Below are 16,166 nucleotides of genomic sequence, written 5' to 3'. Positions count from 1 at the left end.
TTCCATTGAAAGAAAGATTTTTCTTGTATTTTGAGGTAGGAGGTACCATCAGCCCAGCAATGATAAGATTTAATTGTTTGAAACTTTACAAGTTTATGTTTTCAGGCCTGCCTACAACTCTTTTTTTTTCCAGGAGTTACCCTGTTTTTAAGATTTTTTATTAACTAAATAAGAGCACTCCGTTTTTCCATTTATTTAAAGGTCAAGTCCACCTCAAAAATTTTTTAATTTGAATCAATAGAGAAAAATCAGACAAGCACAATGCTGAAAATTTCATCAAAATCGCATGTAAAATAAGAAAGTCATGACATTTCAAAGTTCCGCTTATTTTCAACAAAATAGTAATACGAACGAGCCAGTTACATCCAAATGAGAGAGTCGATGATGTCACTCACTCACTATTTCTTTTGTTTTTATTGTTTGAATTATACAATATTTCAATTTTTACGAATTTGACGACTAGGACCACCTTGCCTGAAGCACAAAATGTTAAAATAATGGAATTTCATGTGTTCAGGGAGGAATGAAACTTCATTTCACATGACAATGACGAGAAAATGAAAATATTTCATATTTCATATAATAAAATAAAAAAGAAAAAGTGAGTGAGTGATGTCATCAACTCTCTCATTTGGATGTAACTGGCTCGGTCATATAACTATTTTGTTGAAAATAAGCGAAACTTTAAAATGCTCTAACTTTCATATTTTACATCCGATTTTGATGAAATTTTCAGTGTTATGCTTGTTGAATTTTTCTCTTTTTATTCAAATCAAGTTTTTGTTGGGTTGGACTTGTCCTTTAAGATGAAACAATAAATCAGCCCATATATATATTTATTTGGTGGGGTTTGGAAGTAAGAGTAATACAATTTTTCAACCCTTGTAATTTCTCAATGTTTAAATATAGGAGTGCTGCTATTAAAACATGGCTTGATTTAAAAAAAAGTGAGGGAGACACACCTGACATCAAGCAGAAAAATTTGCACTGTCTGATTATAACTTTTTTTTTTAAATGTTGGCAGGCCTGGGTTTTCTAAGTTGTTGAATTTTCATGTCTTTTCATGAATTTTCTGTTAGAGTGTGAACTCTCTTCTATTTTGATTTCCATAGGTCAATAAAGAACAACAGCGAATGGAAGAGGAAAGACAGAGGCAGTGGGAAGAAGATGAGAGACGGAAGAAAGAAAAACTTATGAGAGAGGCAGAGGAAGAGATCCAGAAGGAGAAGGAAGAACTGGCCAGACAAGCAGAGCTGGAGCGACAGCAGAATGAAGAGGAGAGACAGAGATTAGAAGAGGAAAGACTGAAAGTGGAACAAGAGAGGAAGAAAGCTGAAAGAGAGAAGCAAGCAGCAGAAGAGCAGAGGAGGAAGGATGAACAGCTGAAGCAGAAAGAACAGGAGGAGAAGTTGAAAAGAGAGAAAGAACGAATGGACGAAGAGCTCGCAAGGGAGAAGCAGCAGTTGGAAGAGGAAAAGATGCGACTTGAAACAGAAAATGCAGCGCAGGAAAAGAGGAAGAGGGAGGAAGAAGAAAGGAGGGAGGCAGAGAGGAAAGAACAGTTGAGGATGGAGAGGGAGAGGATGGAGATGGACTTGGAAAGAGAACGAGAGAGGATTGAAGCTGAGCGGAGACAGGTGGAAGAAGAAAGGAATCGAGAAGCCCAGAGGAAACGAGAAGCTGAACAAGAAATTGCTGATGAAAGAGAAAGAGAAAAGAAGCAACTAGAAACTGAGAGGAAAGAAGAGCTGAGCAGAATTGAAGCTGAGAGAAGACGTCTCTTGGAGGAAAAACAGTTGGAAGAGAAGAGACAGGTAGAGGAAAAGAAACGGTTAGAAGAAGAAAGGAAATCGAATGAACGGAAGTTGGAGGAAGAGCGACAGAGGCTTGAGGAGAAGAGAAGACAGGAGGAGGAAACCAGACAAAAGGAACGTCAACAACTTGAAGAAGAGAAGCAACAAACTCAACTTATGCTCACTGCAGAAAGGGAAAAATTGGATAATGAAAAGCAAAAACAAATAGAAGAGAAGATTAAGATTGATGAGCTCAAGAAACACTTTGAGATGCTGCGAAGACAGCAAGAGGAGGAAAAGAAGAAAATGCAAGCAGCAAAGGAAGAAGCAGAAGAAAAGCAAAGGTTGGAAGAAGAGCGGCTCAAGAGGGAAGAGAAGAGATTGGAGGATGAGAGGAAGAGGCATGAAGATGTCCGGAAACAGCTCGAGGATGAATTGTTCAAAAAGAGATCAGCTGGTGAAGCAGATGATGCGGATCGTCAAGCAGCAGCACACCATCTAGAGGATGAAAGGAAGAGGCTGGAAGATGAACGGCAGCGTATTGAGCAGCAGAGGAAGGAGTTTGAGGATCAACAGATCAAGGAAAAGACCCACATATCAACCCTGGAGAGATCCATGAAGGAAGAGAAAGCTAAGCTTGAACAGAGTTGGAGGGAGCTTGACCAAAAACGTCAAGATATGGAGAAGACTATGCAAGAGAAGCACAATGATAACCTAAATGCCACAAGTGACCTTGAAGGGCAGTTGAAGAAGGAGGCAGAACTGGCTTCTAAAGCCAAGGAGGAGCTCCAACAAGAGAAGCAGAAGCTGCAGGAAGAGCGCGAGCAACTCATGAATAGGACCAGGGAGATGGAGCAAAAGCGGAATGAGCTGGAGGAGATGAAGAAAATGATGCGACTGCGAATGGAAGAACAGAGGAAACAGCGGGACCAGAGCGTTGCACGTCCTGCAGAAATGCCTCCCAGGAGACTCCAGGAAACTGGTGGAGATCACAGCGTGGACCAGGCCCTGAACCTCTACCAGCAGAATATCGAGAGGCGGCTGATGGACGAGGAAAGGTCGGATACTGTCTCATCCATCAGCCAGTTTGACGGAATGATTGACGAGCTGACCCATGAGATGGAATCGATGAAGATGGAGAAGGATCAGATGGAGATGACAGATCCTGTTCTCTACAGCTCCATGGGACAGAGTATGGGAATGACTGCAGGAACAGATGGTACCTTCATCAAGTTACATAATACATCAGAGCTTGGACATCACTCGGGTATCGTGTAAGTTACACTTGTACATGTTTATTGGCATTACATTCTGTTAATGTTGTAATCCACTCATTAAGAATAAATCTTTGGCAATTACTCTTAAGAAGGGTGCACTTTACTCACTGAATGTAGTTGAATGAAAAAATACATGAATAATTGCCAACAGTTATTATTAACCTCATAATTGGTTATTGGTTATATTCATTTTGAGAGAAAGCTTTTATGAACAACTATGAAGGTTGAATCTACATGTTTGATAGTGTCTACTTAAATCTTGAATACCAAGTCATCTGAGAGGGCATTACAGCATTGGCTCCTTGGCTACTTACATTCATATTGTTTTGTAAGTCAGACCTTACATTTCAATATTTTTAAGACAAGGTCACTTTTTTATATGGCACATTACTATGTTAAATCACAAATGGAAAAAATAAAGACGACACATTTCAAAGGCCAATGAGAGAAGCGTTGAGGCTTATCAAAATTAGTTTAAGCCCTTCGTATGTATTCTTATCAGATGCTCTAAACAAATTTGGTAGAGATTTCAGAAAACAGGATATCTTCAACTGGTTATTTTTTTGTGATTCCACAGAGATAATTTTTCTTCTTCATTTTCCCTGTTTTCTTCAGACCTCAATCTCGACCACTGATGAGCTCCTTGCCACCATCTCTTCTCAATCACAATGCAGCCAACTCAAATAAGAAGCAACAGGTTAGTGTTAAATCTCTCAATTATATTAGATATTTTACCTGAAAGCTGTGAGCAATAATCATTAAACAAATAGATTATGAGTGTACCCTGGGGCGGTATTCTGAACATTGTCTTTTCTCCATATTTTATCTTATCTCAGAGATATGACAAAATCGGTATTCTGGTGGATGTCATAACTTTTGTCACAAAAATTGTCATAAATTTTGTCTCTTCTCTTTAGCGCGCAGCAAAAAAAAGAGGCTTTAAATGCGCGTAATCCTTTTATACAAGCAAAAGATATGACAAAAGTTATGACAGGGGGGTAGCAGTCATAAATTTTGTCATATCTTTTAGTACCAAATACCCCGATACCATGCCGACTGAATGTCAAGCAAACAATTATATTATTTAGATTAGATTGTGGTATTAGTTTCACTCATCTTCCATGACAATTTTCAAAATTATTTTTTCATGCTACAATTAGTTAGGCCCTACATATTTATTCCTCCTTTTTTTCTCTGTTTTCCTTACTTTTATACTTCTCTAAAATTCTTCACAGCTCCCTGTCTCTCTTTGTAATTAAGCGCATCAATATACGCGTAGTTGCGCAATGCCAGCAACTGTTTTGGGGATACGCCCTACTTGCCACGGGGCTTTCCTGGCTAGAAGGGCTCCAACTGGGAACTAACGATGATTTTGATTGGTTTGCTTCCGAAAAGATGGGTGGGAACTTTGAGAGATATGACAGGGAAAAGACAATGTTCAGAATACCAATTTGTGACAATCATAGCGGTGTCACATCTCAGAGAGAAATGACAAAATTTATGACAAGAGTTACAGAATACCCCCCTGATTTCATTCATGTCATGTATGAACTGGAAATTTTGTTGCATACTATAGTTGTTTTTTTTTGCATGTCTGTTGTTTATGTCTACCCGCCTCTCTCTTTCCACTCTTTGCCTTTCTCTATTTTTCTTCCTATATTTGCCTGTCAAGTGCTCTCTGGCTGACTGTCTCTGGCCTTTTGCATCTGTGTCTCTGCTAATCTCTTTCTTCCTGTCGTTTTTTTTTTTGTCTATTTCTTGCCTCTCTCTCTCTGTTGATATCTCTGTCAATATTGGTCAGGTTAGCCTCTTTCATTCTTTCTTTCACTCACTCACTCACTCTCCTCTCTGATTCTATTTCCATGTCTCTCTACTACCTTTCTATCTATGTCTCTATCTCCCAGGCTCTCCCACCCTCTCTCTCATCACCTGCCAAACTGTCTTATCAATACTTAATCTTGTCTTCACTAACAGCCAGAATGGATGGGCATACTCAACGAAGGAGATGGCCTGGATTACTCCAGCAGTGAAGAAGGCAATGGATCAGCAGCAGATGATGGGGGGCAACTTGGCACCCTACCTCTCCTGGCCTCCACCCCTATTGCACCCCTCACCAGCATACCGCAGGGGGTCACTGGATACAACTCTAGGTATGTAGAATCATAGTCGTTAATTTGTCACTCTTGAGCGGAACTGAAACCCTTGAAACTCTTTGAATTCATATTAAAAAAATCCAGATCAATAAAATTTTGAGGAAGATTGAATGAATAATTACCAAATTATGAGCATTTAAATATTGAGATCACTAATGCAATGTCGATCATTAGCAATGCGACCATGATCTTTGAAGCCACACATGTATAACTTCTCTATTACTTTAGTACACATTTCACTTCTATTTTCTCTTCTTTTTTTTTTTTGGGGGGGGCGGGACAAGTTATACAGGATCCAAGTCGATGTATCATGGATGATTCCAGATTAGATACTAGTATATGATTTTTCTTTTAAAGATATGATTTCTTTTCCCTCAAAAATCTAAACTGTACCTGTTTTTTTATATTTTTTATTCCAGATGCAGCAACCGTCATGCAGTTTCAGCAAGCACTGCGTGATATGAGACGGCGAGCCGACCGTGAGAAAAGTTCAAGGCTGAATATGGAGAACAGGTGTAAGACACTGCAGAGTGAGAAACAGGATCTCTACAAGTAAGTATCCATCATTGACTCATCATCAGGTATCATGTATTCTAGTCAGCCTATTCCCTCTCGCACCATGTTGACACTCCCTCCTTCTACTGCTTCTCTCTTGAGCATCCTCCTTGTTCAGACCAACTGTACTGCTTTTCTTTTTACCATAGACATGTATCTTTCCATGTAATCTTTGGTCTTCCTTTTCCTTTTATGCCATCCACTTCCAGATTACATGCTCTTTTCACAGGTTCATCATTAACTGGGGATGTTAATTTTTAATTTTAAATGGTGGGGGGCATCATCATCATCTTTGTTATAAGTATATATTTTTTTAATCATCATCTCTCCCTACCCCCTGTGGTGCCACTCCTGCAAGTGTAGGTTGTCTTTAGTGGCAATTTTTTGGTATAACATGAAAAGATGAAATGTCATCACTGAATGAAGAAATGCATGTAACTATTCTGCATTGATGTGATACACACAATCAGCATTAACACAGAAGAAGCTTACGGTTCACCAAGTCAGTCCTGTCAGGACTCTTTTGATGACTGAATAAACAAAAGTTGATGGGAAAGGAAAGTGGAAGAGATTGAGTTAGCATTGGAAAGTGAGAGAGGGGAGTAATCTTTCTGGAGGTTAGGTAAAGTCGTTAAAAGGACCTTATTCTAGAAGTGATGACCTGGAGCAGAAGTCCAGGCCGAGGAGTCTCGACAGCTTTATTGTATGCCATCACTCCTGATGACCTTCAAAGATCATCTTGATAGAGACATTGCCGTTTGTCAACAGTTTGAAAACATCATTTGGGAAATTTCGTAAGACTTTTATGTATGTCTGACCCCCATATTTTCCATTCTTGCTTCACTTCATAAATGAATATAACTTTTCAAATGAACCGAAAGTTTCCAACATACATGTATAAGGGATCAGACATTCATATTTTACAGAACCCATTTCATGTCAAGGTTATGCAATTAATCTTCTCTTACGGGAAAGTTATTATTTGTTTATATTTCATTCCCATCAAACAGCAAGCTGATGGCAGTTAGTGAGATGAAAGCAGGACTTGAGTCCAAGATACTGGATCTGGAATCCCAGATTAGAAATTATGCGTAAGTATTGATACTATTCAAGTACATCTTTTTGTCTTTTACCTTTAATGTTTTATATGTTTTGGTTTAACTTTTAATAAGTAGTACTTTGATACTACCAATGTTATGCCAATGCATGAATATGTAAGTATTTACTAAGGATATTTTGTATTCATGCATACAATTACTTAGATGGTCATTTTATTGGATTCAGTCTAAATTCTTTTTCAGACTGTTTCAACTGGCAAATATGTTCAACACTGAACCTTAATAACTCAAATGATTGGATTGCCTATATTATTTATGATTTGTACAGGCATAGATTGGACCAAGAGACAGAGAAACATAGTAATGCCGAATTGATTTTGAAGAAAACAAGAGAACAACTCATCAAAAGAGAAGAAGCCTTCACTAAGTAAGTTTTTGTTACCAATTTTAAGCATTTGCTGGATTATCTATCCATTGATCTCATTGTTATAATCTCAGTAATAATGTGACTTTTGAAACTGGTGACTGGTCTGAGAGGGCAGAACCTGAAATGGGATAATTTCTCTTAATTTCTCTTAATTTCTCTTAAGTCTGATTTGTTTTTCTCCTATAACCCGTAACTATACAAATGTGAAATATTGGAGAATAGAACAATGAAAACAATGAAGAAAGGTGGTCTTACATATGTCAGTAAATCTCTTATTCAAAGACATTGTAGCTGCATTTTTTTTGTTATTTGATTTTTTGTTTTCATGTTTCATGTAATTCAATATATTTACTAGTTTATTCATAAACTCAAGACGTGTTTATTTATGTACAGGTTTATATATTCAATTATGAATGTATGTATTTTTTTTATTCATTCATTTATGTATTTATTTAGCAAGTTATTCTTTTTATTTATTTTTTTATTTTGATTTATTTGATTACTTCAAGGGGAGGTTATGCTGCAAGTTAGGAAATGCGTAAGTTACAATGATTCAGGAATAAGTTATTTATGCACACTCATTTTTTCATTATTATTAATTCACCGTACATTATTAGGGAGGTTGAAGCTAAGCAGAGGGCTGAGCTGGCAGCAAGGACCATTCAAGTAGACCTGAAATCAGCAGCTAATCTTATCAAACAGGTAAAATTTAGAAGACAATAATGTAATCCACGTATGTTTTAAAAAATTTTATTGCTATGGTATAATGTATGTGCTGGTAATCTTAATTCTGTAGTCTATATTGAATATATCGTAAATCAAATTAAGATATTGTGCCATGTGACATTGATAATAATAATGTGACTTATAAAGTGCCAAATCCACTCTGTAGAGTGCTCAAGGAGCATAAAGAGCTTAGAGTTAAAAAAAAGGTTTTTAGAAGATTTTTGAAAGTTTTGACAGAGGTACATTTTTCATGTCTTCAGGAAGGCTATTCCACAAACTGATCATCTTCTATTGTTTATTTTTATTCGATGTTTTCATCTCATAACAAATATTTTACTGAATTAATAAAAGTAAAATTAATGAAGTTTGAAATATAGTGGGTCAAATTACTTCCTCGGTTTCCAACCAATGCTCATGAGACCTAGCACATGAGATTTTGGAGTGAAGGAGAACAAGACACAATTTATTAATATGTTGGATACAAGATTATTAGTTGTCTTTCCATTATTATTGTTTTTCATATACTGAAATTTTCACAGAATGGCACAATGCATATAGAACATGAAAAGAAAATGTTTCATATATATTTAAAATGAAGTGATGTTTCTAGTCATAATAAATAGAGATAAATATTTGGTATGTTGCAATTATTATAAACCTTAAATGAATCACACATTGAAAGCCATACTAATTGGAGGTTAAGGGGATTCCTAGGAGAATTTTTATCTTCATGTTTATTGCAGTGAAAAGAGGGCTTTAATAGTCTGATCCAGGTGTCCAATCCCATTTTATTTCATTGTTTAAAAATTAAAGAAGAATGAGGGATATGTATTATGCATTAGCAGGCTGATAATTTACCAATGAGCTGTTATAATGATTTTCTACATGATATGATTTATTCAGTTGGAGGAAGAGCGAGATGAGCTGAGAAAGAAAGCAATGAGCGAGAGGAATGCCAGGCTGATGCATCAAGATATCTTACAAGATCAGGAAGAGAAAGAGAAGATGTTTCAAAATGTAAGTATTTGAGATGTAGAATTTTCTAGCATGTTTAATGTGGGTGTTGCAAGAAACTTGTGATCAATTGCAAGTCTATTTTTGGTCTCTAAATTAATCATAGGTCTTGCAGTTAATTGTAAATTAGTGATTGATTGCTAATCTGCTCCTTGAAACAAGAAGTTTAATCTGATTTGCTATAAATAACTTTGATCTATCAGTTGTAAAATTGCAACAGAATATTTGCAATTGATCGCAAGTATTTTCTTGCAACACCCCCTAAGTCTTCCTCTGATCTTTAATCTCTTCCCTTCTTTTTAAATGCTGCAAAACGTCAGATCCAGTTTAGATTGTTCAAGTCAACTGCAAAGAAATATGCACAAGTCTGTAACCTTTAGAAAATAAAGATATACATCTATTGTGCTTTTGAAGGTCCATTTAAATAGAATTTTGTGTATGTTTCTTATTAAAAAGGAAGTCTTGTGGGATTGGGAACAAAAGTTTTTAGATCAAGTAGATTATCAATACATCCCCCTCCCTTTTTTTTGGGGGGGGGAGTGGGTAATGATTGTTTGAAAAATGATTTTATGCACTTCATGTTTTGTGTGCAATCAAAGTGTTCTATTATATTATCAGCCAGCAAGGATATACTATATATATTTTATTCTTTCACCCATTTTCATTATAGGAAACATCAAAGTATCAGTATCAAAAGGTAAGTCAGCAGTACCATATCTTCAGTTTTTGATGAATATATGATATAAATAGCTCACAATCTATTGTACAATATACTGGATTATATATTTGACAAATATATAATTATCCCAAGTGTGCAGGTTTATTTCACCAAGGAAGGGTGAATAAGACCTGCACGAGGGATAATGTTATATTTGGAGTTCGTATAGTCCAGTAATTTTGTATGATAGAACATTCACTATTTATTGTAGTAAATTGTACAACACCTACTTAGCTTGTTGTACGCGAGCAAATGGGAGGCTGGCTGAATGTCAAACATTCGTACTGTTGCACGGGTCAGGAAAAAGTGACGTCACTATAAAATTAAAATTCAACCCCGCACCACACGGGTTTTCTAAATACTGATGCGCAGGGCTTACCGGCTAAATGCGCATTGCCATTATTCTCCCCATTTATTTAACACAGGTTTTACCCTCCAAAAAGTTATATTGTACATATGACTTTTTGAAGGGAGGTCACGTGGTACTAATTTAGCCAATCACAGCTCGTATTTTAATACCACTATTTACTATATTTTTATATATTACATGTGTCAATATATAGGAGGCTGCACTCTACAAGCTCCGCTTTTTAGCAGCCTCCTCCATTTCCAACCTGATTTGTAATAATCTTGAATATAATTTTCTGTACAGGAATATTTGAAATATGTTTTGTTATTTATATATGTCAACATGTACAGAAGAAACTGTAATTGTTGAAAATGGAAATAAACGAATGAAATGAAATGAAATATATTATTCATGATGTCTGATTGAAAAAAAAAATCCCAGCAGATTCCTTCTATGGCAGAAGAGAGGGAGAGGGGGGGGGTAACATATGCCATACTTAATTGTCCTTTTCCCCCTTTTCAACATTTTCTTATTAGCCTATTGTTATTATCTTCTGTCTTATTAAAATGAAGGATTTTATTCGTTTAACTTTTATTCCTTGTGTATGAATAATCTCTCCTTGCAGGCAGAAGCGATTGCAAGACTTGAAGCGGCTGATGAGAGCCGGAAAGCTGCTCTCTCTCAGAATGACCGGCTCAAGGGTGACTTGTATTCTTTAAAGGTATGCCTATTAATCCTGCCCCTCCCCTCTTGAATAAACTGAGGGTGTGGCATGCACTGTAATCCAAGTACATGGGGAAGTTAGGAATAATGCAGAGGTTTAAAAAAGAATATAGCTTATATCTGTAAATCAATTTGACATTTTATCAACAACAGCTTCCTATGATTATTCTGAAACCAGGACTTAAGTCATATTGGTGTAGTAAAAGACTGGCAAGTCAAAGTAATTGTTATGAAATTTCCTTCAGAGGTAACAGTGATCTGAGAACGATACAAGATTGTAACCCCCCCCCTCTTCCAGGGGAAAAAGCTCTCATTACTATTATCTGTTACATCATATTATATTATGAATCACTGTTGTCAGGCCTGTGAAATCTCCGCTATTTAGCGGAAATCCGCTATTTTCATTTTTAAGACCGATTTCAATTTCCGCTTTTTTCCTGTGTTCCATTTCCGTTTTTTTCTTAGTCAAAATTCCGCTATTTTATCCAAAACGGCTGGAAAACAAGTCTAGGTAAATGGATGCGAGCAGAATGTGTGTGTTGTGAGAATATACACGTTACGGGGCCTTGTATTTTGCCTTCGCGAAGTTTCGAATGAAACTGCTGCAGATCCATGGAGATATATAATTAGTATACATCTCTATGTGCGGATCACACCGTGCCCCGTTGCCGTTGTTGGCATACAAGCGCAAAGCAGCGGCTCAAATCGCGATATTTTGCGACTGGTAAATACGTCTGTAAGGATGATGACGTCATCCAAGATGGAAACTTACGTTGACCAACGAAAGGATCGAAGATGACGATGTTTCGATCATTATTTCAAAGGAATTAGCGGTAACTGCGGTCTAAGGTATGATATTTCTGAATTTAAAACATTTTTTCGTAAATATGGATGTGATTTCTTTTTCATAATGTGACATTTTATGTACAAAAAAACGATCGGAAAATCAGGTTTCCACTGTTAGATCTAACGTTACTGCTAAAATACGTTGTCTGTACTTACGGGCCTCCAAGTTCTTCAGTCTATGTATTGGCGATTGAGCCAACGCAGTTCAGCGGAATTTTTCCGCTATTTTTTTGAAACCCCACTCACAGGCTTGTGTTGTATTTATATACATTTATATGATATACTCGCATTTACGTGTAACTGTTAGTCATGACTCTCCTGCCAATTACTTATTTTCTCATTTTTGGAAGGTTGAATTAGAGAGACAGAGAATACATCACCATGACAACCAAGGTTTGCTAGCAACTGAAAACCAAGAACTCAACAACAAGATTGAGGAACTCAAGTCTGACATTGTGAGTTAATTGAAACAACTGATGAAAACAATGAGATTGTTATGGGCTATTCCACGGTTACTCACGTTACATTTGGAGACACCTTGACTCATACTTGGAGCTGTAACTCCATTATTATTGATAGGAACTAAACATCTCCGTATCACAACAAAGTACACAGTCTGACTATCCTTTGTATAAAAACAAAACTTGGGAAATTCTATTATGCTCCTGGCAAATCTTTGGAATGTGTCGGTTACTCACGTTACAGATTTGTCCCAACCTGTGGAATTGCCCTTATGCATCTTTCATGAAATGTAAAAGAATTTGCATATTCTGTGTACACATTTGTGTATCAATAGTGCATACATGTAGTTCTCAGTATGTAGGCCCTAGAACACATCTTCATAGTGAACTATGCACAAACGGGCCTACAAAAGTCTTTAAATCTTGATAAATTAATTAGAATGATTTGATTGGGATATAAATGCTCAGTTAATAAACATGTTTTGGTGGAGGGTTTGTTTGTTTTTATCATTTATTTAAAACAATATCAAATTATATGATTGAAGTATTATTCAGAAATATTAGAATTCTCTCTGTAGGTCCTTTAATTTGTTTGTAATTGGGAAAATCTCCCTGAATTTTTCTATTTTATTCTCCTTGACAGAAATATATTAGTTTATTTTATTTATTAATTCACTGCAACCATGACAGTTTGATTATAGAATGTTACAACTGAATAATCTATATTTTGTTTCATTTATAAATGAATTGAATCCTTTTTAGTGATTGGTTCAGATAGTATCGTATGAATTTGGTATGAATAATACTGAAAACAAAATGCCCATTTTGATAATTTGTTGTGTGGTTACATTAATGATGGAATTTCTTGTAGGATATAATTATAAAGGGAATTATTCATCTTCAGGTACTCAGGTAAAGTTGGCAATTGCAAGGGGCTCATTAATTGCCAGTCCAACCAAGAATGATTATTTCCCACTTTATTTCTCAACACTTGGTACATTTGTGTATAAACCCATTGCCCACTGAAATAAGTATCTTGTATACAGAGCATGCAAGAATTGCAAAATCAAGGGTTAATTCGTATACATGTATACCCTGCTTGCTTTTTGAAACTTTCAGCAAGTTAATGAGGAGGCCCTAGCCCATGCTACCATGGCTTTCAATGCACAACTAGCTGCTGTGAGGGCTGAGAATTCCAAATTATACTCCAAGGTAGAGAAAGGAGAGACAGAGAAAGACAGGCTACAGACAGAGGTAAGACTTACCCCTCTTAGATATTGAGTAACACATGTGAAGATATTATAGTTTAGTAACATTATGGGTGGCAATATCTACTTTCTGTATATATTTTATGTGTCTATTTTGCAAGTTAAATTATTGGCTATACCAAATGTTTAAATACATCAAATGTTCAATATTCCAAAGATTTTTTGTTCTGAAAATCAAAATTAGGTTCTATGTGCCAAAGGTTGGTTAATCTGAAAATGAAATAAGATTTGTTATTCCAGAAAACTCAGGTAATATTGTATTGTCCTAAATGAAGCAAGGTTTACATCGTCTTAATGATAACTGGCATAATTGGCAAGAAGATAATTAACAGAATTTGTATCTTTTATGATATTAAATGAGTGTTTGAAAACATCTTTTTTGGTAATAATTTTAGCACTTTGATGTTTGGTTAATCAACTAACTCTAATCCATGTTATTACCTATGAAATGACTATGCACAAGGTTCTTTGAAGATAATAATCCCTTTTTAAACCAAGGTAGTCACTTCCGCTTTGATGCTCATTCATTAAGCCCGGCATAACAAAATATATTTAACTGTGTATCTCTTGTGTTTTGATTCAAAGCTTTCTTCTGCCAAGAAACTTGTGAATGCCACCAACATTGAGCTAGAAAAGTCACAGATGGTCAGAAATGAAACAGAGCGGTAAGTGTAGGGTTGAATTGGGCCACTGAATTTGGCAAAAAATAAAAGTTTGCCACAACCCAACTGACCCTTTAAGATCTGCCAACTTTATTTTCCCTCAATTTTGTCAACAAAAAGAGGGGACTGACCTTGATCTTCTTCAATAATTTAAACTTTGTTAAGGTTAATATAATCAACGCTTATTGCAGTTTTAGGAAGACCTCAAAAAGATCTTTAAATTAGGTTCTTGGTTTAGCAAGTAACTAGCAAGAAAAGGACGCATTAAAGATGCTGTTAAGGTTTTTCCTCATCATGATGAATGATAAATGAACTGAAGATGAATATCGGCCAAATCTAGTGTTCAGACGATGAATTGCCAATTCGTCTCCTGCCAACTCATCCACTCACCACATGGTCTAATCTTGTTTAGTCTAATGCCATTCTATCCAACAACATTTCGTCTATCAACCATTTGGTCCATTAACCATTTGGTCCAATCATCACTTTGTCTAATCACCATTTCGTCTTTGACCATTTCATCTCATAATCAGTTGGTCTGATATACAGTACATTTTCATTCATTTTGCACAATTAGACCAAATGGTATATGGACTAGATGGCTTTTTGACGAACTGGTTATAATAGAGGGAATGGCATTAGATTAATGAAATTAGACCATATGGTAAGTGGACTAACTGTTGGTAGACCAAATGATAGTAGACAAGTTGGCAATTGGACGAATTTGCATTAGATGAATAGGAAATGAACCGTTCAGACTATCTTGACGTGTAAAAAATTCCTTTTCTTCTACATCAGTGATCACAAAGTGGTTGTTGAATATGGTGAGGCATCAGGAACAGATATTTGGAAGTGATCAAATGTCAGATGATTTTTCAGATGTATCTGTGTTTCAAGGGCAGATAGTTTGGAAATTTTATTCATTTAGTTTCAGATCTATATGCTGCTGATATTTTGCATGACGTTTAATTTGCAAACAGTTTTTTTTTCTTGTTGTACATCGTGAGAAAGTGGGATGAATTCTGTATGCTTTCGATATGTTGATTATTTTTTTGATTGGAAATAAAGTATGAATCAACTCAACAACTTTTTTTTCCTCAGTGAGTTGAAGCGAAAGGAAGAAGAATGGAGTAGATCAGCTGAGAAACTAAGCATGGAAATCTCAAGCTTGAAGGAAAATAGCCAGGTAATCATATATTTGGATTTAAAGACTTTATCTGATTGAAATATAATTTCCTTAATCTTTATCTTTAAAAACCAATGTGTTATTATTATTATGATTATTATAAATACAGATGTTTATTTCATATTTTGTCTTGTGTGAGATGTCTATATGCGTAGTCCGCATGAAATAGGGTAAATTAATTTAATTCCAAATGTGAAATTGCATATTAAACTAATTTTTTTTTTTTGGGGGGGGGTCCTGCTTCAACTTGCATTCTTAAATACAAGTGTGATTCATTTTACTTTCTCCCATTAAGTAATTTGCTAGAGTTGACAGCAATGTTTATTATGGACGTCTATAAAATTGCTATTTAGAAAATTATATTCATTTGTCTGTATGTTGTTTTGTATTTATCTTTAAATTTGATAATCTGCACAGACAATATATTTTTTATTTCAGAGTTCAACAAGAAAGCTGAGCAGTGCAGAAAATAAGATTCACAGATTGGAGAATGAGGTTAGATTGTTTTCTAAGAAAAGATATTTAGAAATTAAGCGCTTAGAAACTGTATTGTATTAAGGGCTATATAAAAGCTCCATATTATTATTATTAAATTGATAATTGTATTTTTCAAATGCAGTTTTAGTATATGATTCCAATTCTTTACATGCTGCAAAGTATTTTATATCTACTTTGCAATTTAAGATAGAAATCAAGCATCAATATGAACATTTAAAATGTTAGACAACCTGTGTAATATATTCACCCTTCTCAAACCAAACCAAATGAAAATCCTACAAACGAAGTCAAAATTAGTGCAAAAAATTTCAGCAAAGCTTCATTAAAAGTTTGCAGTCTTCTTGTTAATTACACATTCCTGCTTGTTTACAGATTCTTTCCTGAGGAATGACTCAGCCAGTGATATCTTGTAGATTACTTGTAGATTTCAATTAAGATATTGCCCTGCTTGT

At 35.6% G+C, this 16,166-nt stretch overlaps 1 protein-coding gene across 7 annotated transcripts in view; it reads left to right on the top strand.

Annotated features, from left to right (window-relative positions):
* The window catches only part of LOC121411799 (ankyrin repeat domain-containing protein 26-like), a 77,675-nt gene that overhangs the window by 25,920 nt on the left and 35,589 nt on the right, over nucleotides 1-16,166 (top strand). For 4 of the 7 annotated variants that reach the window (XM_041604661.1, XM_041604660.1, XM_041604662.1 and 1 more), the window contains exons 1-15: nucleotides 2,955-3,067; nucleotides 3,686-3,767; nucleotides 5,042-5,220; nucleotides 5,643-5,775; nucleotides 6,789-6,869; nucleotides 7,165-7,263; nucleotides 7,881-7,965; nucleotides 8,893-9,006; nucleotides 9,674-9,700; nucleotides 10,696-10,791; nucleotides 11,990-12,094; nucleotides 13,220-13,354; nucleotides 13,954-14,033; nucleotides 15,132-15,216; nucleotides 15,655-15,711. In XM_041604661.1, the coding sequence (XP_041460595.1) occupies nucleotides 3,739-3,767; nucleotides 5,042-5,220; nucleotides 5,643-5,775; nucleotides 6,789-6,869; nucleotides 7,165-7,263; nucleotides 7,881-7,965; nucleotides 8,893-9,006; nucleotides 9,674-9,700; nucleotides 10,696-10,791; nucleotides 11,990-12,094; nucleotides 13,220-13,354; nucleotides 13,954-14,033; nucleotides 15,132-15,216; nucleotides 15,655-15,711 (1,305 nt within the window). In that variant the 5' untranslated portion in view covers nucleotides 2,955-3,067; nucleotides 3,686-3,738. Of the gene's footprint in view, nucleotides 1-1,112; nucleotides 3,068-3,685; nucleotides 3,768-5,041; nucleotides 5,221-5,642; nucleotides 5,776-6,788; nucleotides 6,870-7,164; nucleotides 7,264-7,880; nucleotides 7,966-8,892; nucleotides 9,007-9,673; nucleotides 9,701-10,695; nucleotides 10,792-11,989; nucleotides 12,095-13,219; nucleotides 13,355-13,953; nucleotides 14,034-15,131; nucleotides 15,217-15,654; nucleotides 15,712-16,166 lie in introns of those variants that run through there. The other 3 variants (XM_041604659.1, XM_041604656.1, XM_041604657.1) reach the window with 3 other exon arrangements.

The sequence above is a fragment of the Lytechinus variegatus genome, chromosome 3, assembly GCF_018143015.1.
Source record: "Lytechinus variegatus isolate NC3 chromosome 3, Lvar_3.0, whole genome shotgun sequence".
In the NCBI taxonomy this organism is placed as follows: domain Eukaryota; kingdom Metazoa; phylum Echinodermata; class Echinoidea; order Temnopleuroida; family Toxopneustidae; genus Lytechinus; species Lytechinus variegatus.
This window is presented reverse-complemented; position numbering and strand designations above follow the sequence as displayed.